Genomic DNA, 25,975 nt, shown 5'->3' with positions numbered 1-25,975 from the left:
TTACATTCATGTACAGCATACTATCATGAGTTGAACTACGTCATTTGTTTATGGCATTACTGTCAACAAAAGACTGGAGTGTATTTTTCTGATGAAGCCATTAGTATAAAAGCGGAGACAGTATAATCAGTGAAATAGCATAATGTTGAGACATGAGATGAGTTGGACAGCTGTGAGTGTTTTTTTCATAAATTGCCGCGTTTATCGCAGCCTAATATCGAAGCAATGCATGATAGTCCTCTCTGCTTATCTATTTTCATGAATGGAGTGAAAAATCAGTGATTTTCAGAAAACACATTCAGCACAGAGAATGGAAAAACTACACAACCAACACAACCGCGTGTAATAATTACTTCACTACTACGCCCGAAAGTGTCGAGACTCCGAAGAATAATGAGGAAGCAGATTGAGAATATAAGAGCCTTTGCTTTGTTTGCAACCTTTCCACCGCATTGACTTTGTTTGCTAAGTGTTGCAGCGGAAAACATGAAAAAATGAAATGAAGTAAGCAAGTTTTATATGTTAAGTGTGTATTCATTTATTCTTCAAGTCTGGCTCCCACCAGCTGGCTAAGCTAAGTGTGATCTCTTTCAACCCCCGTCTCAGAAGAAGTCACAATTTCACTTTGTAATATGAATGGTTTTAATGTTTTTTATTCTCTTTCCACAAAGTGCTTTTGTGCTCCAGCTGAGTTTTTGTTTTTCCTCTCCAAAAATCGCCACCATTTGCATACTGTATATAAGATTGCATCAGCTTCTTAGTCTTTTTTCTTCCCCTCAGTATTTTCCAGCAGAGTTTCTACTATGATTTCATGTTCTTATTTTGCTGCTGTGAGTACTTCACTCCACTAGCCGGGGATTATCGATCCCGGGAGATGAAAGAAATACCAATTAGAAAAGGAGCCGCTTTTTTTTTTTTTACTGTACATAAGCTCTTAGCGGCTGCTCTGTATCTCACTTTCACTGTAAGACAAACGCGATTACTCCCCTTTGCCGCTGTCATTCCAACCACACCTCACTACCCGCGCCCATACCAGACAGCCTCTATAGCCATTTACCCTGACATGAGCAATCAACCTGAACAACAGATATTGGCTGGGGAAAAGAAAAAACTGTCATCCTGTGCAGCGAGTGTACATTGTTGTGCTGTATGCAGCAGTCACATGAAATAATAGATGCAAGGCAGGAGGATTCCAGATGTTCTTTCTCATGTTTGTGCTTCAAAAATGTGCCATGTGGCGTAAGCGTCCACATACTTTTGCCCACTAGTTGCTCTGTTTTTCATTACAAGACCCCTTTTGGAGGTATATATTGTCTAAAACGGTGAAAATGATAGACAATATGTGCTTCCAACTTTGTGGTAACAGCTTAGGGAAGGTCTTCTCCTTATCACCCATCACTGTTGCACCTCACTAAAGCTCTTGGCTGAATGGGAGCAAACCTATGTTTAGGTTTACCTGATAAGAAACCACTAGTAGCCGTCTCTCACAACTGTTATCTGTCAGGAACTGAGAGCAACTGAGTGTGAAGTTATATCCAGAAGTGCATCTGGACTTAAAGTCTTGAAGACATTTTTGTTTCTCATCCAAAAGGCTTCTTTTAGTTCTGACTGACTGTTGAGGAGATTGAGACTGGGAGATTGCGTGTTATTGTAACTACACCGAGAGAAGCCTTGCGAAATGTCATTGTAACTCCAACCTGATCTCATCCCTATACTCCTCATATTTTGCCGCTCGGGCAGCCTTAAAGCTTAGCATCTTGACGCTGAAGGTTCGCACGTGGTTAACGTTGCGAAACAGTCGCGGTTAACGTTGTAATACGTTGGTTAATGTTGTGAAAAGGCATCAAAACTCAAAAAAGCAGAGAGGTCTCTCATCGCCCTGAAGGGGTTTCTTCCACAACAATGACCCGCTAGCTGTACATTATTCCGTTTATTACACGGCTACTTACTTAAGAAATCAATAATTTGACACAAAAACGGTCCTCCAGAATCCAACATCAGAGCTGCGCCCATAGCAACGGTCTGTCACACATAGCAACGGTCTGTTATACATAGCAGCGGTCTGTTATACATAGCAGCGGTCTGTTATGCATAGCAATGGTCTGTTATACCGGTCTGTTATACACAGCAACAGTCTGTTATACATAGCAACGGTCAGTTATACATAGCAACGGTCTGTTATGCCGGTCTTTTTTATGCACAGCAACGGTCTGTTATACATTGCAGCGGTCTGTTATACCGGTTTGTTGTACACAGCAACAGTCTGTTATACATAGCAACGGTCTGTCATACATAGCAGTGGTCTGTTATACCGGTCTGTTATACAAAGCAACGGTCTGTTATACCGGTCTGTTATACCGGTCTGTTATACATAGCAACAGTCTGTTATACATAGCAACGGTCTGTTATACCGGTCTGTTATACACAGCAACAGTCTGTTATACATAGCAGTGGTCTGTTATACCGGTCTGTTATACAAAGCAACGGTCTGTTATACCGGTCTGTCATACATAGCAGTGGTCTGTTATACCGGTCTGTTATACATAGCAACGGTCTGTTATACCGGTCTGTTATACATAGCAACAGTCTGTTATACATAGCAACGGTCTGTTATACCGGTCTGTTATACACAGCAACAGTCTGTTATACATAGCAGCGGTCTGTTATACCGGTCTGTTATACCGGTCTGTTATACAAAGCAACGGTCTGTTATACATAGCAACGGTCTGTTATACCGGTCTGTCATACGTAGCAGTGGTCTGTTATACCGGTCTGTTATACATAGCAACGGTCTGTTATACCAGTCTGTTATACCGGTCTGTTATACCGGTCTGTTATACATAGCAACGGTCTGTTATACATAGCAACGGTCTGTTATACCGGTCTGTTATACACAGCAACAGTCTGTTATACATAGCAGCGGTCTGTTATACCGGTCTGTTATACAAAGCAACGGTCTGTTATACCGGTCTGTTATACATAGCAACCGGTCTGTTATACATAGCAACGGTCCGTTATAAAGACATTACAGACCGCAGAACGCCGTGATTGACAAATGCGAATCGAGTATTCAATACAGCCATGTAATAATTCTGGGTGTAATGTTTGGGTATAAACATGCTTTGGGCTATGTAATGTAATCCTAAATCTTAGCAACCACTGCATATTTATATCATATTATCTCACGACGTCCTTCATTACCAGCCTGCCGGACACTCCTCATTTCTGATGTTTTAGGAGAGTCCGCAGACCTCTCATCACTTCTGCCTCATGAATAATAGCCAAAGGAGGTCTTGAGAGAGATGAGATTTTTTTCTGGCCTTTTCATGGGTCTTACCTCAACCCTCGTCGTCGTCTTGCCAGGAAACCTAAAAAGACTTCCCTTCACTCTACCTTCACCCTCTCCGGGGCACTAAATCCGACACACCTCCCCGTACTTATCTCCTCTTTGCATCGCTCCCTCTTCCTCCTCTCTTTCTCCTTTCAAAATCATTGATTTTTTTTTTTTTCAGAGCTTCTATAAAATATTTACAATGTGTGGGCAGACTTTCTTTCTTTGGGAATTGGAGGGGTAGGGGAGCGGGGTGATCATTTTGAAAGCGAGTGGTAAAAGGAATGAGGGAGCGGGAGAGGAGGAGGGAAAGCAAAGGGAGTGGAAAGAGGAGAGAAGAGAAAGAGGCAGATAAGAGCGATGGAAGTCCACCCCGAAAGTCGTGGCATGAATATCAATGCTTCCCTTTGAAACAACTCCTCCGTTATAAATAAATAAACGGAGCTACCGATAAAGATCGTTATTCAAGGCTTTTGTAATACCGCGTTTCCCCTAAAAACGCTCAATGTATCGATTGTGAGCTGTGATTTCAAGCTCTCTTTTTTTTTACATCTTTACCTGTCCTTTCTTTTCGCTCGAGGCTCCACTCTCTCTTTTGTCTGTCTGAAGCGTTGTTGCAGTTTACAATATCGTCTCTCCCTCCTGCTCAGATCGCTGCCTAATTAAATAAAGCCCTCAGGACTGTTCCTGCATAAGCTCTGTTGATGATGATACAGCCTTCAACGAAAACTCAAAGCTGTCAAAGACGCGAGACAACGGCATCTCCTTATTATTGGAACCAAAGCTTGAAAAAGACTTCAAGAGAATCTCATTTTCCTCAGTTGTTTCTTTTTTTTTTTCTTTTTTTTAAGGCTCTTACTAAACAAATGATTCACCGCTCTGTCAAGTTAACCAGAAGACTGACTAGAGAGAATACAGCAATATAGCCTTCAGTAATTATTGTCCCACAACTTCAGGTTTAAAAAAGATTTTAGTCTTTCATGTAGTCTGGTGTAAGTTTTTCAGAGTTTTCTTGCATAATGGTAGCAGATAAACCTGCAGTAAAAAAAGATGTTTTGAGATAAACTAATTATTTTACACATTTCCCAACTAAATATATTATTTGAGCAATGAGTTTATGTTCTCACAACACTGTCTCCTGAAAATGATGTTTGCATACTACTAATATACAACAGCAAACACCTGTAGAAAGAAAGGTAATGCCAACCGGAATCAATTTTAATCGACATAATAGGAAATGAAGTTAAGAAATTAATGAACGTAACAGAATTGCAACAATGTTCATACGGAATGTATCAGCAGATCTTTTCACTGAAGCGTAATGTAATTTTTTATGGTTTATTTTCAAGCCGCATTTTTACAACTTCTCTGTGATACAATAATTTAACACTTCGTTTACTGGAATCAAGTATGTGCCCTCCAAAATGTGATCAAATGATTCAATGTCTTTCTTTTTTTATAGACAGAGTTGGATCTCATCCATATGCTACACACAGGGTTCATATCCCGTGTGAAACCAAGTCAACGTTGACTTAATTTACTGTAGTTTTGTTACGTAACTTGCGTACTTTAGTAACACCAGTTACGTAATAAACATGCTGTACTTATTTTAACCCAAACCACGATCTTTTCCTAAACCTAACCAAGTACTTTTGTTGCCAAAAGCTAACCAAGTAAACAAAAAGACGTGAAGCCAATGCAGAAGTGCCTTAAACTTGCATTCTTTCTAATAGCCAGAAGGGGGCGACTCCTCTGGTTGCAAAAAGAAGTCTGTCTATGAGAAAATGACCCTATTCTCACTTTGATTTATTACCTCAGTAAACATTGTAAACATGAGTTTATGGTCTCAATCGCTAGTTTCAAGTCTTCTTCAATACAGCATGATGTTCATTTAGTAAATTATGGTCCCATTTAGAGTCAAATAGACCGTAAAGCAGGGGATGCTTTATGGCATGGCTACCTTGTGATTGACAGGTCTTTACCATGGTGGTGTCCGGTCTGGGAGTTGTCTGTGTTTTTGTCTTGGAACTTTAACCCTTTCACGGTGTTTTTTCAGTTCTTTTTGGTCGCCTAGAAATTTTTGTTGTACTTAGCTCCACCCTCTCATTTTACTTCTAGTTGCAAAAAAACTAGATGGCGACGGCCAAAATGATGAACTCGAGGCTTCAAAACCGTAGTCCACAAACCAATGAGTGATGTTACGATGACTACGTCCACTTCTTATATACAGGGAGTCACCTTGTGCCCCTGTTACACAGAGACCATAAAAATAGTATCCCCCCATAGAACATTACACCACCCAAATCTCTCTTTCTTCCTGTTTCTCAGTATACTATATGTCATATGAGGCCCAGTTGCAGTCTGGAGCAATAATGCTCATCATTTATTTATTCTGGAGCTCTTCGTGACGCTACATTTGTTAGATCTGTTAGGGCTTTTATTTTGAAATTTGATGGTTTGAATATGTACTGCACTATATGTTTCCTGTTGGGAACATGATTGTGTCCTTGTGTAATCAATTGTGCCTCATCTGCTCTACTCCAGGTGGGAGGGACGATGTACAACACGGGCCGTCACGTCTCTCTGCGATTGGAAAAGGAGCATCTGGTTAACATCTCTGGGGGGCCAATGACGTACAGCCATCGTCTGGAGGAGATCCGGCTACACTTTGGCAGCGAGGACGGCCAGGGCTCCGAACACCTGCTGAACGGACAGGCCTTCTCTGGAGAGGTATGTGTGAATTACAAGAGAACTGCAGTAAACAGACTGTTGTCACCATAATAAAGAACCAGTGGAGAGAACAGACGCACTCAAGTGGCCAAAATACCAATTATTGTTACTTAATTCATCTTAATATTTATACTAATATTAATTTAATTTAAATAAATTGATGGCTTAATATCCTTCTATTAAGAAACAGCTCCTGTAATTCATCAATGGCTAAAATGCTGTCCGGAGCATATTTCAATTTAATACCAACACATTCTCACTCCCAACTCGTCAAATACCTCCGCTTGGTCAGTGGCCTTACGCTTCAAACTATGACTATGTCAAGGACAGCATGTCAGTTTCCGATGTTATATGCATACAGTGTCTTTTCAATATAAACTTTTTTGTACACAGGAAACATACAGATTATGCTCGTCGCATGCTTAGTGTCTTTTCAAAATAAACTTCCATGTTCACAGGAAACGTAGAGTTTCCGCTCGTTACATGCATACAGTGTCTTTTCAAAATAAACTTCCATGTTCCCAGGAAACTTACAGTTTCTGCTCGTTACAAGCGTAGTGATTTTTCAAAATGGACTTCCGTGTTCACAGGAAAGGTACAGTTTCTGCTCGTTACATGCATACAGTTTCTTTTCAAAATAAACGTCCGTGTTCACATGAAACAAACAGCTTCTGCTTGTTACATGTATAGTGTCTTTTCAAAATAAACTTCAGTGTTCACAGGAAAGTTACAGTTTCGGCTCGTAACATGCGTAGTGTCTTTTCAAAATAAACTTCCATGTTTACAGGAAATATAGTTTCCGCTCATTACATGCATACATTGTCTTTTCAAAATAAACTTCCAACATAGGTTAACTTGATTCACTTGGTTAAGTTTAGGCAACAAAACTGCTTGGTTAGGTTTAGGAAAAGGGCCACTGACCAAGCGTTGGTATTTGGCGAGAAAGAACAGGTTGGAAACATATTAATAAAGTCATTATCTGCATTATTCTTGAAGACCACCCTTATACGTGCAACGGTTACCCTACAAATAATCAAAATAAGCTTTGAATTAAATGATTTTACATTTTTATTTTTATCTGCAAAACCTTACCTTATACCCATAAATTGGTCCTTGATGGGCGAAAACCTTGAATCTACTTTTCAAGTATCTTGGCTTTCAGCCACTCCATCAGGCATTTTGTTAGTTAATTCAGTGGAAGAAGAGGTTTTCACACCTAAAGGAGCCAGATTTTCCCCCAATCCGCAGAGAACCATGCGACGATCTAAACGAGTTTTCACATGATGGCTGCGATTTGCATCAGCGCTTTCAGCAGGAACAAACTTGTCTCGGAGATGACAAGCTAAGCGTTTAACTCTCTCACACACACACACACACTCCGGCACACTTGCGCATGAACACCCCGCTGTCGCACTCTGCCATTTAAAAAAAATTTTGACGAGTGAAACAATTAGCTTCCCCGGCTTTGATTGTTCAACAAAATCATGAGTCACTCACGTCGCTGCATTTCACCGCCGCCATTATATGAATAACCAATTTGTGTGGCAACAAAATAATTGCAGTCTTGACAGGCAAATTTATTATAATTAATGATAATCATTTGTCCTCCCTCAAGAGTCTGAGAGCTGATATTCAAATCACAATAAAACAAGTGTTTACTGTGTCCTTCGGGGTGGAGAGAGCTGTAACCCGAGCCTGGAAGGACACCTCGTGCGCACACACACACACACTACAGTATATCAAGGCTCCCTCTAGGGCTTCATGTTTTATTTCACCCCTGCCTTCACTGATTTACCATTTTGGGAGTTAACACTGTGTTGGAGGAGATCTTCAGAGCCGACTAGAGAAGCTCTGAAGAGATTTGCAGCTGATAATCTGAAATGTGATGTCACACCGTTGCCACGTTGCACACAGCATCCCCTAAGGCAGGCAACAGAGGGGGAAAGAGTTGGTGCAAGTCATTTCCACTGGAGATGGACATGCTTTTTAAAATACTCGCCATGTGTGTGCCTTTTAATTGTAGAATGTAAACTCCCCGAAGGTTGCTAAAAATCCCAAATGCCCAGACAAAAAAAATTAGAGGAAATTATATCATTGTCTTCATATGACTATGCAATTTCTTTTGCCCTGGGTTTTGCCACTATTGGCTGTACACAGCCTGACAGGAATCTCTTCAGCTAGGGCTAAAAAAATGAATAAATGTTCACCCTGTGAGTGTTTAAGGAAAAATCATTAAATTAAAGCTTGGGTAGGTAATATCGGAGAAACCAGCAAGACTACGCTAGATTAAAAAAAAAAACAGCCCAGTGTTGCCATCTCTTTTCCAATGAAAGTAGCTAGCATCACTAGCTCCAAAAGTCGCTAAGTCTAGTGAGAAAGTCGCCAAGTCGGCAACATTGACAGTCCGTTGCCTCAGGCCTCCCCAAAGCCACTCCCCCAAAAATTAGCATCATGAACTTTAACATATCATAAGTAAGTAAGTAAAGTAGACAGGTAGACAGGCAAGTAGGCCGTCCAATCATTTCACTCGGGCTGAATGAAATGATTGGACGGGCTTATTACGGTCCTGCGACACCCAGAGAAACCATATTTTTTTTCTTTTTCTTTTTTGTTAGAGCATTTGATTTATTGGTTGCTGTTGGACTGTGAAGAGAATTTTAACATATATAACAAAAAAAAGTTTCTAAAATAAATTACCAACCCTAGCTTTAATATTTTGATTTACAGGTGACGATGTGAAATTTCATTTTTACATTAAGATTGCACATTGTCTTCCAATTATTTATTTATTTATTTATTTATTACAGAGACAATGCACATTAATCATCATCCCTGTAAATGTGGCAGTGTTAGCCAAAAGGCTAATTTAAAAAGACCTTTATACTTAAAGGTGCAGTGTGTGGGATTTGGCGACATCTAGCGGTGAGGTTGCAGATTGCAACCAACTGAAACTTCTCCCCCGTGCCAAGCATGTAGGAAAACTATGGTAACCGACGCAAAAAAGTGAATGGTCCTATCTAGAGCCAGTGTTTGGTTTGTCCGTTCTGGGCTACTGTAGAAACATGGCGGCCGGCTCCGTGAAGAGGACCCGCTCCCTATGTAGATATATTCTATATATATATTCGGCTCATTCTAAGGTAAAAAAAAAAAAAAAAAAAAAAAAATGCGATTCTTATTAACTTATTAATATTATATTCCATTTCTGCAAATAGATCCCCTAAATGCAACACACAGAGTACACTGAAAATATATTTTTTTCTTATTCCGTGGAGCTTTCTTTTTTCATTTTGGCATGAAATGAATGAAATGACCTGAAAATTTGTTAAATTTGTCTTTATTGTGATTTTATCATACAGCATAGGCACACAAATTGAAAATTAAAATTGTATTTCATTAAATGATTCAATGGAATATTTGCACTCACAGACTTCCATAGAATCTTCGGAAATGAATTGATTTTAGGTGACGAAAACCTTTATTTTTATTATTATTATTTTTTATATAAAATGTCATGTTCAGGGACGCAGAAGCAGACTTATGGAAAGCACCAGTATCAATTTTATTATAAGTTTGTGTTGTTGTAGTTTCTTCATTGTCCCCTCCCCTCTTATCGAAACAAAGCCACATACATGATTGACGGCATGCGGTCCAAACTCTATTTGAGGGGTTAACAATAGGAGCACTAACTCTACCTGCTAAGATCAACAGATAGTTGAAGCTATATCAAACCACGGGGAAAACAAGGCCAGGAAAGGCTGCAAACAGATGTGTTTTTTGTTAACAGCACCATTCCCTTTTGCCATGTTCTCCTCGCTCAAACAACTGTTTCTGAGTGAAACAGCATCTAGAAAACATCCTCCTCATCCCCCGCCGCCTCCCCCGATAGCCTACCCCAGCCTCTCTCTGAGCCAAAGCCGTGCCTTCAAGGTCCAATAAGATGTTTCATAATCGAAAATGCAGAAAATTCTCTCTCTCTCTCTTTCTCTCTCTCTGTCTCTCTCTCTCTCTCTCTTTCTCTCACTCGCTCCGGTTCCCTCTCGCCCCCATCTGCAGATGAGTGGTGGCTGTGCATGTCCTTGAAACGTGAACAAAGAGAGAAATATTACAACTTTTTTTTAAAGCAAAGCATCCTTCTGTAATGGCAGCCCGTGGGAGGATGGGGGTAGTGTGTGTGTGTGTGTGTGTGTGTGTGCGTGCGTGCGTGCGTGCGTGCGTGCGTGCGTGCGTGCGTGCGTGCGTGCGAGTGAATGTGTGTGAATTAGCTCTCCAAAGCTTTCGTCTTTAAATCACCCCTTTATGTCTCCTAACTCATGGTGCCTTTTTGTGTCTCTGTGTGTGTCTGTGTGTGCGTGTTCTGTTCAGTTGTATTGCACACCATGGTCCACAGTAGTAAAAGATCAGAATCCATACGTTAAAAAAAAACAATAAAACACACAAACATGCATACGCATACATATCATCAACATATTCAAATATATGACTATAGTACATAGACTTTGTTAGGATTAACCAGTGCATTGATGTTATTCGCTGCCTTATCTAATCCACACATGCATTTATATTCATATGATTTATTATCAGCTCCTGACATGTGGGTACAAGTATGCTAATGAACATATATGCCAGCAGTTCACTCAGACATCTTAGCTATGCAACTGTTTATTAAAGATTTGAGAAGAACATACTGTACATGCCTGTAGTCCTAGCTCAGATCTGCACATCAATTGAGCGCGTATAGATGTATGTATATGTATGTATATGTATATGTATATATGTATTATATATGTGTATATATATATATATATACATACATCATTTTATCCAACACATTCTCACTCCCAACTGGTCAAATACAGCCGCTTGATCAGTGCCCCCCGGCATCGGAGACCAACGCACGGGGTACCCCTCTTGTGTTACCTTTGGACGGACCAGAGGACGGCGTGTCAAAAGACGCTCGTTACATGCATAGTGAACTTTCAAAAATAAACTTCTGTTTTCACAGGAAGTTAGGTTTAGGCAACCCAACCACTTAGGTAGGGTTAGGAAACAGTCGTGGTTGACGTGAGACTAGCGACTCACGTGACTCGCAGGACTGACGATACCTAAGAGTCATGTGACTAAAGACTGATGTGCAAAATAAGTCAACATTACTTTCAGTTTCACACGGAACACGATCACCGGCCTCCTGGTTGAAAGTGGTGGGTTTGTTTGACCCATCCACCCCTTTATGTTGAAAGCCCGGTTCATCACATACTGTTGCTAAAGGGTGCCTCCGTGCGTCCGTCTCCGATGCTGAGGGGCACTTACCAAACGGCGGTATTTGATAAGTTAGGAGTCAGAATGTGTTGTTTTATGCAGATGATGGTGTGTTCTTTATACTACAACAGTTTTCCTAAAATTATATTTAAAAAATCACAATATATCGCCTTGCTTACAGTATCGCAATATATCGCTATATATTGAATCGTAACCCCTGTATCATGATACGCATCGTATCACCAGATTCTTGCCAATACACAGCCCTAGTGTGTTGGCTGGCTGGCTGATACCACACAAAACATTCAAGTACCTGGGGGTTAATTTATGCTGTGTGTGTGTGTTCCTTGGAGCTGCTTCCCAGTCTAATCTGAAAATGAAACACCTTGGTCTTTTAATAAGTGCTAAAATATTCCAAATATTATTCCATCACCAGGTCGGCTCATGTTTTTATACTCTCAAAGAACACTCAGCCATCCTATCATCCGCTGATAAAAAAAAAAACAAGTCCTCAGAGTTGCAATAAGTCAGGTCAAAACTGCTTTTTAAAAACCACAAACTTTCATCTATACAGTCCGATTTGACCCTCACAAAAGCTGATAAACTTCTAACACTGATATATTGTTCTTTACTTCTACTACTGCTAATCATTTTCTCAAGTATACCATGTGAGTGTTTAGATGGATTTCCTTCCTTCCTTCCTTCCTTCCAAGCAGCTACTGCTCTGTGTTCATTTCAGTCCGCTGTACAGACCTGAAACGTAGGTGATCCATCACAGGGAGGAATTCATCACCATTGTTTTTTTGTCAAAGTTCTGTTGAAGTCACACGGCGACTACGCTGAAAACACTTGTTGCTGGTGCATTGAAGGACACGCTGACATTGGAGCGAAAATCAACTTCAATACAAAAAAACAACTAGATTCTCTTTATTCATTCATGGATTTCCATCTTTGTTTAGTGTTTGTCTCCTAGAGTTGATTTTTGTATTTATTTAAATATTTATATATATAATTATTATTATTAAATTAGGATTACACCTAATAAATGGAACAGTTAGCCCCTATAAATTGAATGAGACACTGCTCGTTGCTATAAAGAGGATTCAGCTATATTTAATACAAATCTCGTTAAGTGTTTGAGAAGGATTCGCCATAGGCAGCCGTTCCAAACATCATAAATCCCCATCAATCACAGACCAATCACCTCGCATGTCCTCTTTTGAAACACAGTCACACACACGGAGAAAAAAAAAAATCACATTCTGTTAATATCACTGCGGCAGATTATCGGTCACAGAGCTTTTTGATGGCAGGAAGCTTGTTCTGTTTTTATTTTCTCTTCTCCCTCCTAATTATCATTAATCACTATTCACAGCACATTTCGCCCACATCTGCACCGTGGCGTCCTAATTGTGGTTGGATCTCGGGCTCGAATCGCATCAGAACATCGCCGCACGCCGTGTTCTGAAGGAAAAACAAACATGCTGAAATAAACATGAATGAACTAAATTTGGGATTATGTTCAATTACCAATGTAGCGTGGCTGAGTATTAGCACAGATGATGGGATAATAGCTGTTGATTTCTAGTGCTTTGGCAGTGTTCCTGTCGTGCCAGTGAAACACTCAAATAAAACATCAGGTAGCTGTGCGTGTGCATAAACGGAGTGTGACGGGTGTGTGTGTGGCGAGCAGGCTTCGTCCGTTTGTTAGTTTTATGGATCTACGCTCCAGTTAATCTGAAGGAGGGAGGACGGATGGATGGACGTTGAGATGGAGAGCGTCATTTCCAGCCCAGTGCTTTCAAGCCCCCTCTCACCGTCAGCGCTGAACGCCTCTCCTCCGCTATCGACTTGCTGTCTTCATATTTCCCTAACCCCCCGGGGGGCCAAGCCAGCCATCAAGCCATAAAGAGGCCGTCATGACCCCCCCCCCAGACACACACACACACTCCAGAGAGCACCGGCCAGCCAAGCAAAAGTGACCCTTTAACACCCAATTCAGTGTTGTGTCAAACACCTTCCGCTCAGTGTGGCTTCAATGCAGGTTTCATTGCAGGTTTAACTGACTGAAACCCCCTGAAGACCCAAAAAAAACTTGTGTGGCACTGCCCAAGGAGCTGCTGTCACACTGAAGAGCCATTAGTGTTTTGCTTTCAATGGAAAGTTTTTAGTATGGGGATGTTGGTCTTTTCTTGTTTTGGAGGGTTTTCTTCCACAGAAGGAAGCATAGAAAGTCCATTTCACATATATAGAACCCTTTTAATACTAATAAAAATGGTCAAAGATGTTCAACATGAGCATGAAATGCTGTTTGAACGAATTTATTCCAATGGCTAAAGAGGCTAATAAATCAATCTATCAAACTTAGTTGTTATAGCCCCGTGACAATGTAGTCGGGGGGATATAGCGCTACGCGTGTCCGTCCTTCCGTCCTTCCGTCCGTTCGTGTGTCACACTTTCGTTTTCGGAGCAGAACTCTAAAAAACGATTTAACTTAGGAACTTCAAGTTTGGTATGATGGTTGACAGTGTGGCCTAGTTGTGCCTTTTGGGGGTTAGAAGTCCAGGGTGCCCAACATTTTTGAAATATTTCCAAAAGATCAAAACCTTTGGCCCTACTTTAGCAGGGGTCAGTATGCGAGCCATGCTCACTTTTGCCTTGTTCTCTCATCGCTCTGTTTTATTTATTATCATTATTTTTTTTTTTAGCTTAATATAGCTTCCCAGTGGTGTTCCTTAGGTATTCAAATCCGAGCACTCAAATTTTGGTCAAAGTACATACGTTTTTCGTGTCAAAATTTTATTTTCCCAAATACTTAGAAAAAAAAAAGTTTTCCAACGTGACCTGATGTAGGTTTCTGCATAATGACGTTGATACATATATCCTTATCCATAGTCAATTTATTACCTACAGTAACTTAGATGGTGGTTATTTCGGACCGGAAAAAGACACAAACAAACTAAATGATCAAGGCAGCAGTAGACCGGCAACTCCCGTGTTCTGTGAGGTAAAATGATTGTTTTTGTCAATGGAGTCTGGTGGCTTTGAAGGGAGTGATATGACGGCTTCAGTTCCCGGTCAGAAGGGGTTGTCTCTATCTGCTCCCGTCCACAGACGCTTTACCTCGCCGTCACACAGCCCTTTCCTACGGTGAACTGAAGCCTTTATAAAGCTCTCTTTAAAGCCACCAGACTCCCTTGACAAAAACAGTGATTTTACCTCACAGAACGCGAGAGTAAAAAAATGTCACGTAAAGAAACCTTGAAGAAATTGTTTGTAAAACATCTCTAACCATTACATAGATATATTTGTAACACTTTGTTAATGGTTAATAACTGGTTTGTAAACCGTCTATAAACATAATTTGGATAAGTATTATAAAGTTACAACTGATGATTATGATACCTTGTTAATAAATACTTTGTAAAACATCTATAAACATTATTTTTTTTAAAGATAGTTAATACTTTGTCGATGGTTAATAATTGGTTTCTGGTCCATCTGTCTATGTAATGTTTATAGATGTTTTACAAACAATTTCTGAAATAATTTGGTAATCACTAACAAATACTTAATATAGTATTTAAAATGTTTTGTGTACAACAATAAATTGTTAATAAATAGTTTACTGATGTAATCAGAATGTAATTAGTCTCTCATTATGCAATATAGAATTTATAAATATATACATACTGTATATATAATTTAATATTACAAAAACTACTGGTAAAATTACTCATAATTAGTAAACATTATTAATTATTTCATTGTTAACAGTAAAATAACTAAGTTTAATTAACTATCAATTCGCCATTTATAAATTATGGTTATTCTAAAGTGTTACCGATCCGTCTGCATCTCTGTCATCATCACAGTCTGTTCAATAGGCTCCAGGAACAGAGTGTTATGGCTCAATCTTAATGGACTGTACCTTTCCGACGTGTGGGGGTGTGGCTGTATTCAGTGGTTAGTGTGAGTGTGTGTGTTTGAAGGGACACTGTGATAAATGATGTAGCGCTGCAGGCTCACAGGCCCGGCCAACGCGCGGTAGCTCTTCTCGTTTGCTCTTTCTTCAACTGTTTCTGTATCTAATTACGACCTCTATTTTCTCCCTCGTTTGCTCTGCATCTCGCCCTTTTTTTTCTCCTCCATTTGGCAGACATTCTCACTTTATTACGGCCCACTCTGGCCTTTTATTGCCCACCAGCAGCAAACTTTGTGCAATTTGTCATTGAGGGAGTGCGGATGAGTTCTTTTGGCTGCCTCTGCCGCTCTCACCTAAAAATCTAATCAGATCAACGTAGGGCTCTAATCACTTCCTCTCTCGCCTTGATTGCATTTATAGACGTTCTGTCGCTCTGCGCTTCCCCCAATCGAGCATTTCATAATTACTCTCTTCTTACATTTGTTTATTTATATCCTTCAGTACAGTTGCCCAATGAGCGAGGATGAGAAGTTTATGGAGGTGGGAAGAGAAAGCATGAGAGCCTTTTGGGAAAGATCTGGAAATCATTACCGCCCCTTTGTGCTCGAAATAAGTGCTTTACTGCCTTTATATTGATAGCAGTTCATTGTGTTTATTACTATTAAAATATAGAAGTACTTCAGACTAAAGGCAATGAATTAGAAGCTTTAGGTTGTTGTAGTTGGCTGTAAGTTTTGCTAATTTAGGTAATGAGAAGTGGTAAGTTTATCATTTTTGTAACAACTTTTCAAAAGTCAGGCATCCAGGGCATAGGCATAGGCCATATAGGCCATATAGGCCATATAGGCGGTCACCTAGGGCGCCACCTTCTGGACGGCACTGGTCGCCCTCTAAAAATAAAAAAATATAATGTTTTTTTAAATGCCGGTGGGCGCCCTTCCTCATTTTCAGCATTGAGATAAGTAGTAGTCTGGAAACACACGTTTTTCCATACTCTCTTTTCTTTTTTTCCATACTTATCCAGACCTGGAAATGACTAAAATCAAATTCCATACTTTTCCAGTAGGAATGTGTAGGAACCCTGAACATACCCCGGCCAGACCAAAACCAGAGGGACTGACCAACCAGTATTACCAAGACTAACACCACCATTTAAATTATACGTATATTCCAGGGGTTAAAGTTCTGACTGTGAACCACAACGTCCCAATACACGTCACTCCCCATCTCCTGTCGTGTCTGTACTCACTAATAAAGGCAAATATACTCTAAAAATGCACATACAGATGGATTCATCTCTGCTGGCTTTGAACTTCCTGCTCATTGGCCTTTTGTCAAGAAAAGGTTTTAAACCATGGTCTCCTCTTTCAGCAAATTTCCACTTTTACGAGTTGGAAGTGGAGCGGTACCGCCTGCCCACGTCCAAACATCATTAAAAGGCAGGAATATTGAACAGCTGGAGTGGATGGAGCATCTGCCTCAGTGAAACATTGACCTCATGCTGGGAGATGGTTTAGCTGCTCTCTCACCTCAGCCTGGGAGAGAGCACTGGCCTTGGATCAAATGATGACAGAACCCTCGCCTCTTTATGTCCCTCTTATTATTTCTGTCCACATCTACGCCGAGTATAAAAATGTTCCGAACACCACCTCCCTCCATTACACTCCGAGTGTCTCTGCGAATCTATGGGAGAGATGTGATCCCGTATCGATTTTCCCTTTTAAATCATCTGACATGATGTAGCAGAGAGGAAGGATTTAGGTGAATGAGATATAGATTTTCTAGGGGGGGGGTTTTCAAGTCCAAGGTTTCCACTATTTTGTACTCAATCTGGAAGTCAACCTTGTGCCTCACTATCATAATGTGTAAAGGTGAAGTGTGTCAGATCTGGTCACATATTCCAAAGAAACAGCATTTTTTACCTTTACTACTGGATCCATACAATCTAAATTTACAGTCATCAGGTAACCAAATACTGACAGCAGGGCTGTCTGAGAGCCGGTCAAAATAACACTGCTATCTTATAATCTTCACGTGTGGCGTCGCTGTGCCACTAACCGGGGCTCTACGGTCCGTGTGCATTTTGTTGGTTTCTTTATTGGATTAAATCTAAAATGGCAACAATGACTCATATTTACACGAAAAGGGGGTGCGGCAAGCCCTCCAGGAAGAGCACTGGTCATTGATCCCAACTTTTGTAGTGGCCAAACGGCAGTACTGCAACTTCCGTGTCCGTCACGTGATGCCATTGGGCCCAAAAATACTTTTTCCTCATAGACTTACATTGGGAAAGAGACGTCTGTAACTCATCAGATACATTTTTTTGAGGTGAATCAACTTCCCAGTACAAGCACTTGAATACCCCTTATTTAAATGGGAGGGGGCGGAGTTAGCAAGCCGTGACGACAGCGTGACGGCTGTGACCCCGTGACCGAGCCATGTGACCGAGCGGACGCTACTGCGCCTGCTCCACGGGCCCAATGGATGCGGAAGATCGCCGGAAGATCCGGGTACTTTTCCAGTCGGAAGTCGAGCCAGTTTGTCTTCATGCACCACTGGGCAAGCGATTTTTAGGTTGTAGTGGTCTCAGTTTTAAAGTTAGAGTGAAGATACTGGCATAATATGAAACTAGAAAACCTAAGGAATTGGTACCAACCATATAATACTAGCTTGTCGCAAAAATGCTAAATAACGCTCCAAACTTACGCTAAATTTTTGCGATGAAAAACTGGCACTGCTCATCACAATCACAATGAATACAATTGGGCTCATGAATCCACAAGACTCTCAGCTTTCCAGTCATACAATTTATGTAATTCCAGGAATGTTTAGGGACCCCAGTCAGCAGAGCAACCACTGAGCAACTTTCATAGGAATGAACAGGGCCCCACCTCCAACACTGTATCCAGTTGTCTTAATACATCCATGGGGAGCGGCAGCTCCAGGAGACAGACCTTCAGTTAGCAGTTCGCTGTAGCAACTCCATTCAGCCAGCGTAATCCCCAGTGCAGATTGCATCATTAACATTATGGTTCCCTTGTAGTATTGGGTTTGAATCCAAAATATTGCCATATAGGTGCTTTTGCTTCTCGCTTTGACATCAAATCCTCTGCCATCGTCTTGTCTGTCATCTCTCTCTCGTGCTGTGATAAGTGTGTGAAATCATTCCTGCCATAGACCACAGAAGCGGGAGGGTAGGGGGGGCAGTGGCTGGGGGTAACTTTTGGAGTCTGATATAATATTTCTATGTACAAAAGCCTGAATTGTATCTGTGTTTTATCTCAAAACTTGCACTTCAAACGAGCCAAATGATACTAGTCACCGTCACTCACTCCCACTGCTGCATGCAATTTGACTTACCTATTACGTGCATTGTTTATCAATGTCGTTGTCGTTAATCTGCAGTGTGTAGAGGGTGCGAGTGTTGGTGCAGCGCTGTCCGTAGCACTGAAACTGAGCACAAGCGATTGGTTTCTTAGCCTGCTTGCTTTCCGTGGTTGTAATAGAGAGCGAGAGATGTGCTGAAAGCGCAGACAGCTGCGTTCTACGCGCCTCCTCCTGCTGATATGATATAGAATTGTTCATAAATTCAAAATATAGAGCTCTAATAGTGCTACTTTCTTATGTGAGTACTCATCAATAAATGTATTCATTGATTTTGAAACAGTAGCCTTATGTTGTTGTATTTTAGCTTTTCCTGAGGCTATTGCAGTTATGCATGCAATAACCTCAATGCACTGCATGTGATTATCATAAAGTGGGCATGTCTGTAAAGGGGAGACTCGTGGGTACCAATAGAACCCATTTTTTATTCACATATCTTGAGGTCAGAGGTCAAGAGACCCCTTTGAAAATGGCCATGACAGTTTTTCCTCGCCAAAATGTAGCACAAGTTTGGAGCGTTATTCCGGCTCGTTCGCAACCAGCTAGTAAGACATGGTTGGTACCGATCTATTCCTTAGGTTTAGTTTCATATGATGTCAGTGTCTTCACTTTAGCTTTAAAACTAAGCCCGTTACAACCCAAAAAGCGCAAGTGGCGTTAAAGAAATTAGTGGCGTTAAAACGAATTTGCCTTAACGCGTTTTTATCACGTTAACTTTGACAGCGCTAGTTTTAAACTAAAATTCGGACAAAATCTTACACGTTGCACTTGTTAAATGTATTTGGCAAGATTCTGATTCTTCTTTCTCTTATGTTTCAGGTTCAACTGATCCACTACAATCACGAGCTGTATACAAATTATACAGAAGCTGCTAAAAGCCCCAATGGATTGGTCGTAGTGTCTATATTCATGAAGGTAAGTCTCATACATACTGTATGTTTAATCACTGTAATCACTCACAAGACTCTTTTTTTTTTTTTTCTGAGATGATCCAGCAGCTGCTATGATGATATTTTGTAATGGGTTATAGCTTGGAAATCCAACGGAATAACAATCCTTGCATTGGACAGGAGTTTTCTAAACCCGTCTGTACATACTGAATTTGAGTCACCAGCGACAATGGTGTGGCTTAACATTATGTTCAGTACAGACTTGACACAATTAAAAGGTGGACCAAGTGTTCATGCAAATGTTCCCAAACTTTCTTAGGATGTAAAACCTTATAGAACAGCATTTATATTAAAATTATTAACCATTTAAACCCAATTGATGCAATTTTTTTTGTCATAACCTGCAATCCTCTCAATCACAAAGTAAAGTTAACGCACAGATGTCATACATACACAGCTGGAATCAGCATGACCCCTTGTGGTAAATTCTCTGTGGTGAGATCTTGCCTCATAATCATCAGATTCATTATCAAAAGTAATCAGCTGATATGTATTTTAGGGGGGGGGGAAATAACTAAATAAGCAGGGCTCAGGTGCAGCCCATAGCTCACTGGCGGGCTCCATGGCAACATCGCACTGCAGGTTTACATGACCTAAAGTGTGATGGGAAGCCTGGCAACAACAACTCACATCTTATTCATTTCAAAGGAAAGTAAGAAAAAGAAAAGGCCTTTTTCACAGCAGAAATTTTGACTTGTTAAAAAAAGCACTGGTGTTACTAATAACATTAACAATGGCTCTCTCCCTGCTCTTCTTGTTAGGACAAGTCTGCTGTGAAAAGGTGTACTGAAGCAGCTAAATGGAATTCAGACACCATTTGCTTTATTATTTACACCTGTGTTTTCTTACTGTGACATGTCAAAATGTCTTCTGTGAAAACAGCCTATAGTAGTGACAAATTCCATGAAAATGTAAACGTTTTACACAAACTCATTCACAGAATGTCAGACACTCTCCCTTACGGAGGACGGAGTCTGCCAATAAAAAAAATAAAGGAATAAAATAAATAAATGGCTCGATAAATAAATAAATGCCATTAAATGTAGTAAAAAATAAAATAGAAATAATAAAATGTGACATAAATAGATATTACTGCCTTAATTGCCTTATTTATTTACTCTTCTGTTTAATTTTCCCTTTTATTTATTCATGTATTTATTTATTTTTATTTATTTATGCATTTATTTTTATTTATTTATTTTTGCATTTATTTTTAAATGTATGTATGCATTTATGTCTTTATTTATTTCTGCACAATATTCCCTTTGCATTTCACCTCTTATTTATTTCGCAAAACTTATTTATTTCTGTATTCTCTTCTTTAACCATTTCTTTACACATTTCTTTTTACATGAAATTAATAATTAATGAGCAAATTAAAACAGCAATATAAATTTATGTCACATTTTATCAATCAATTAATAGCTAAATTATTTTTGCTATGCTAATGACATAGTTATTTATTTATCTCGCCAGTTATTTATTTATTCATTGATTTATTTTTGATTTTGGCAGGTTCCGTCCTCCATAGACGCTGACCAAGCATTGGTATTTGACACCGAAGGAGTGAGACCAGGCTTTGTTTGTATCTTGCCATATATTGGTTTAAAAGGACTGTTTGTAAGAATCAGAAATTGGTTGTAACAGCGACACCTGCGCCCGTTAAGTCAACGAAAGTCAGCGTCCTGTTGCTCGCGCTCGCCCGTGTGCACGCGCTACCTGAATGTGAGCGAGCATCCGTCAAAACAGTGAGGCGACACACATCAGCTAAAACCCCAATATCACTCTATATTTCAGCTGCTTGGCAGTAATGTTAACCAGACGAAGGTCTCTCCATGAATCAATGCTGATCCTAGTGTTGGCTTTTCCTGCTACAGCCTCCGGAAGACACCGGCACGCGGTCGGAGACGATAACGTAACTCGTTGCGGAGCCCCGTCACTTCACAAGAAACCTCCGTTGGTCTGGAGGAGCTGAGGCATTTATTTTTGCACAAACGTCCACTGTACATTCACTAGATATTCTCAGAGCTAAACTAACTCTTCTGCAGTGTGTAGTGTGCGCGCATGCACATGAGGTGGAGCGAGCTGTGAGTGAAGGCAGTCAGGCAGAGGAGCAGAGACTCTGGCTCTGGAGACCAAGACTACGGTCTCCCCCGCGTCCTCCAACCGCGGCCAACACTGTTTTGCAAGACGGGCTTCACTAGATATAACTTTGCGGTTTTGGTGCTTCCGTGTAGTTTGTGTTGGAGTCTGAGTCTGAACAGCGTAGCCACACGCGAGCGCGCACGGGACACCGACCCGGATTGATTTGTACGTGTAAGAAGTTACAAACAGTCCCTTTTAAGAGAGATCTGTCAGGAGCTTAATTATCCTTCAGTTCGGCGGTCTCGGTGCTCCCACTCCTCCACCCTCCTGCTCCCTCTGTGTCTTTACCTAAAATCTCCTAAATGTTCAACTCAAGAACTCACGATTCGCAAACAATTAGCGATCCAATTATCCTGAAGAGCGAAACAATGTGCTCCTTGGCTTTGTGTCAGCGGCGGTGGCAGTGCTCCCCTGTCTCTTTGTTGTGTATGAGAGGTCTCCGTCTTGAATGAGAGGCTCAGAGATCAGAGAGGCAGCTGACGTCCTCGGCACTGTGCGTACCAAAGGCTGAAAAGTTCACCTGCTAACTGCTAATTAGCTCCCCAATGTCAAAGGGGCCATCATTTAGTCTTGAAGAGACAGAGGAAATGCTGACCTAGGTCAAGCCTTCTCGACTCCCCCCTCCAACCGGCAGGAGAGTGTGTCGGAGGACGTGTGAGAGAGCAGCTGGGCTTTGGAAGTGCAGAGCTGCAGGTGTGGTTTGGGTATATGACAGCCTGAGGAAATGGCCCTGAAACAGCAGCTCTGCACGGCTGTTAGGCTTAACTGCCAAAGAAAGAAATTGGAATATGATACTAACTATGTTTTGCTATTTAGAAATATATTTATTGCTGCTTAAAGGTGCCACACATATTATGAACACAATAGGGTAGTGAAGTCGGGAGAATTTTCCAGCGTCCATGCTTTGGGATATAAAAGTCCAGTTCATTTTCAGACAGTTGAAACACTGCCAAGGCTTGAACGGACATTAACCTCTTCCCCTCCTTGAGGGAGCCAGCGCCCTCGGCTGACTTTACTTTTTAGAGAGGCTGTAGCAGGCTCATTTTTAGAGCTAGAAAGTATCATATTAAACTAAAAAGCCTAACGAATCCATTGGTACCAGCCGTGTCATGTTAGCATGTTTGGAAGAACGCTAAATAACGCTACAAAGATATGCTACATTTTGGCGAGGAAAAACTAGCATGGCCAATTTCAAAGGGGTCCCTTGATGTGAATGAAAAAGGGTATTCATTGGTACCCATGAGTGGAGTCCCTAAACAACTTGGAGTTGCATAAATTGGGTATAACTGGAAAGCTGAGACTTGGAGCGTTATTTAGCTCCTTTTACGACAAGCTAGTGTGACATTACCAATGGATACCTTCGATTTTCTAGTTTCATATGATGCCAGTGTGATACACAGCAGAGGCGGTCTCTTCCAATCCAGCCGACAACGCCAAATATGTGGTGGAGATATGGAGACAGATAAAGAGCAAAAACGCTTATGTACTCAAGCTTTGTGGATCTGATAAACTTTATTAAAGTCTACATGGCAGTGAACACAGGTCGGTATACCCTGACATTAAGTCATGAAAAACTGCAGACGTGTCCTCTGGACAGTCATTTTGAGGACATAGCAAATATTCTGTCACGCATCCTTCTTCAACTAGATAATGATTAAGTGATTTCATAACAGTCAGAGCAGCCAGCATGCAAGCCTGTCACACTACCATAACTCTAGCTTTAAAACTGAGCCTGCTCCAATTGTAAAACTCTTAAGTTGCATTAAAGAAATTATTGGCGTTAACACAAATTTGCGTAATGTGTTAACTTTGACAGACCTAATAGAAATTATTAAAAAAAACAAAAAAACAGTAAATACAATAAAATCATGTAGACAATACATATTCTATGCAGAATAGGAACAACACCTTTACTTCCAGACCCATAGGTGCACACAATAGCTGTCATTTTATGTTAAAGGAGAGATTATCAGAACAGGGGCTCTCTACAGCGTAAAGCCATAAACCAATAACTTTAAAGCTGCTCTAGAGAAGCTCTATAGATCAAATTTTTAATCAGTCTAAATCAGGAACATACATGATTTCTAATTCAGTCAAATGAGATCAAATTTAATTGTAGTGTCATCAGCAGTCAGAAGAGGGAAATCTGTCTTCACTCCAGCTAAAAGCCACTCGTTTTTGACCCCACATCATGTGGTTGTGCATTTTGATTTAAAAGTAGTTGTAGTGCTTGTGGTCACCAACTTGCAAAGCTGTCCAATACAGCTTTAAGATTAAACCTCTGAAAGAGTTCTTCATTATACCCAAAAGGGTTACGGACCATTTTCTGGTACTTTTGTTGATCCCTTTTTGTTAAGCTTTGTGTTCTCTAGCACGGCATTCTTTAAAATACATTGCAGCTGTGAAGTAGTGAAGTCCAGACAATTTTGTTAATGCCCACATGTCAAAAAAAAAGTTTCAAAAGAGATTAAAAAATCACGCTCACACACACACCCCCAACTGTTTTTCTTCTAATGCCTCTCCTTCTGTCTTAAGCGTACCAGGTTAGACTCTTCAGTAGTAGCACTGAGCAGACAGGTGGTAATTAGCAAAATCTTTCATAGAGCAGAAGCTCCTTTTTCTCACTTTTTCAGTGACTCATGCTTTCCAAGGCCTTGTCAGGTTTGCGATCCCATCGCTGTGACTCAGAATGCCAAGAAGGGGCCCCGATTCTAGGCGTGAAGTCGTGAGACACTATTAAGGACAGCAGTGAGTGACTGCAGCTATGCAGGGACCTCGGTGGAAACCAGATGCACCATAGAGTGACACCCCGGCAGGGTTTTACAGTGAATGCAAGGCCATTTCCCTCATTTGATTGTCGATCGATACGACAGCAAGAAATTTGTGAATCTTCAAGATTGTGGTTATCTTGTGTCTGATCAACATTACGGTGCCAATGTCTGTACTTTTTTCACACCATTCCTGAATAGAAGGGTCAGAATAAGTGAATTCCCTCATGCACTTTTCTAGGAAAACGATGTGAATGAGAGAGACAGAAAGTAGGAAAAACTAGTGAGCAGCATGAGTGGCGGGTAAAAAGCATAATGCCTGCCTGAAGAGCACAGGGAACAGGTCAAAGACTAAGTAATTTCTGTTGCAGTGCGGGGAGGGGGAGGGCGAGCACATCTCTTTTTAATCACTTCGCCCAAAGACATCTCGACAATTAGAGTTGCGAAGTCCACCGAGCATGAGTGAGAGATAGATGGAGTGGAGAGGAATGGCAGAGAGGAGTCAAAGAAGGGCGCGGGGGTGGACATGAAGTGGGAGGTTCTTCTTTCGGCTATTAGCAAGCACGTCTCAGGATTGGGAGAGAGAAGCACTGAACAATGGAGTCGGTCAAGCAGAGTGAGAGTGGAATTAAAAGTGTCTCTATAGGTTTTGGGGGGGCAGTTAATGTGCTGTAGTTTTAGTGGATTTTAACTCAAGTCTCTTTGGTCTTTGACAGAGATCACCAATTTGCCATGGTGGTAAGGTTTGGCAAGAAATGTTTGCCTTATTTTACCTGGCCCCAGTGGTCGACTCTGTCTGAGGGGCAGGGGCAAAAAAATACAAAGGGGCACCAGCTGCATGCGGTGGGGCACCAGCTGCATGCGGTGGGGCACCAGCGCAGAAAGTTTTCTAGCATGTAGGGCAGCATATGTGGCACTGCATCATGCTTTCTTAATTTCAAGACCATCTTAAAGGGCACTTCATCACGTTTTCTTCACTGGAAGGGCACCCTAGAGGGCACTTCATCACATTTTCTCTACTGGAAGGGCACCCTAGAGGGCACTTCATCAGATTTATTTTGACTGGAAGAGCACCCTAGGGCACTTCATCATGTTTTCTTCACTGGAAGGCCACCCTAGAAGGCACTTCATCATGTTTTCTCCACTGGAAAGGCACCCTAGAGGGCACTTTATCATGTTTTCCCCACTGGAAAGGCACCCTAGAGGGCACTTTATTCCCACAGGAAGGGCACCCTAGAGGGCACTTCATCACATTTTCTCTACTGGAAGGGCACCCTAGAGGGCACTTCATCAGATTTCTTTTCGCTGGAAGAGCACCCTAGGGCACTTTATTGTGTTTTCTCCACTGGAAGGGCACCCTAGAGGGCACTTCATCACATTTTCTCTACTGGAAGGGCACCCTAGAGGGCACTTCATCAGATTTCTTTTCGCTGGAAGAGCACCCTAGGGCACTTTATTGTGTTTTCTCCACTGGAAGGGCACCCTA

At 41.1% G+C, this 25,975-nt stretch overlaps 1 protein-coding gene across 4 annotated transcripts in view; it reads left to right on the top strand.

Moving 5' to 3' along the window:
* ca10a (carbonic anhydrase Xa) overlaps positions 1–25,975 on the top strand; it is a 378,831-nt gene that overhangs the window by 339,541 nt on the left and 13,315 nt on the right. For all 4 annotated transcript variants that reach the window (XM_037754381.1, XM_037754379.1, XM_037754382.1 and 1 more), the window contains 2 exons: positions 5,876–6,061; positions 19,446–19,541. In XM_037754381.1, the coding sequence (XP_037610309.1) occupies positions 5,876–6,061; positions 19,446–19,541 (282 nt within the window). The remainder of the gene's footprint in view (positions 1–5,875; positions 6,062–19,445; positions 19,542–25,975) is intronic.

The sequence above is a fragment of the Sebastes umbrosus genome, chromosome 20 (assembly GCF_015220745.1).
Source record: "Sebastes umbrosus isolate fSebUmb1 chromosome 20, fSebUmb1.pri, whole genome shotgun sequence".
Classification (NCBI taxonomy): Eukaryota; Metazoa; Chordata; class Actinopteri; order Perciformes; family Sebastidae; genus Sebastes; species Sebastes umbrosus.
Note: the sequence above shows the minus strand (reverse complement) of the source record. Positions and strands in the feature narration are given on the sequence as shown.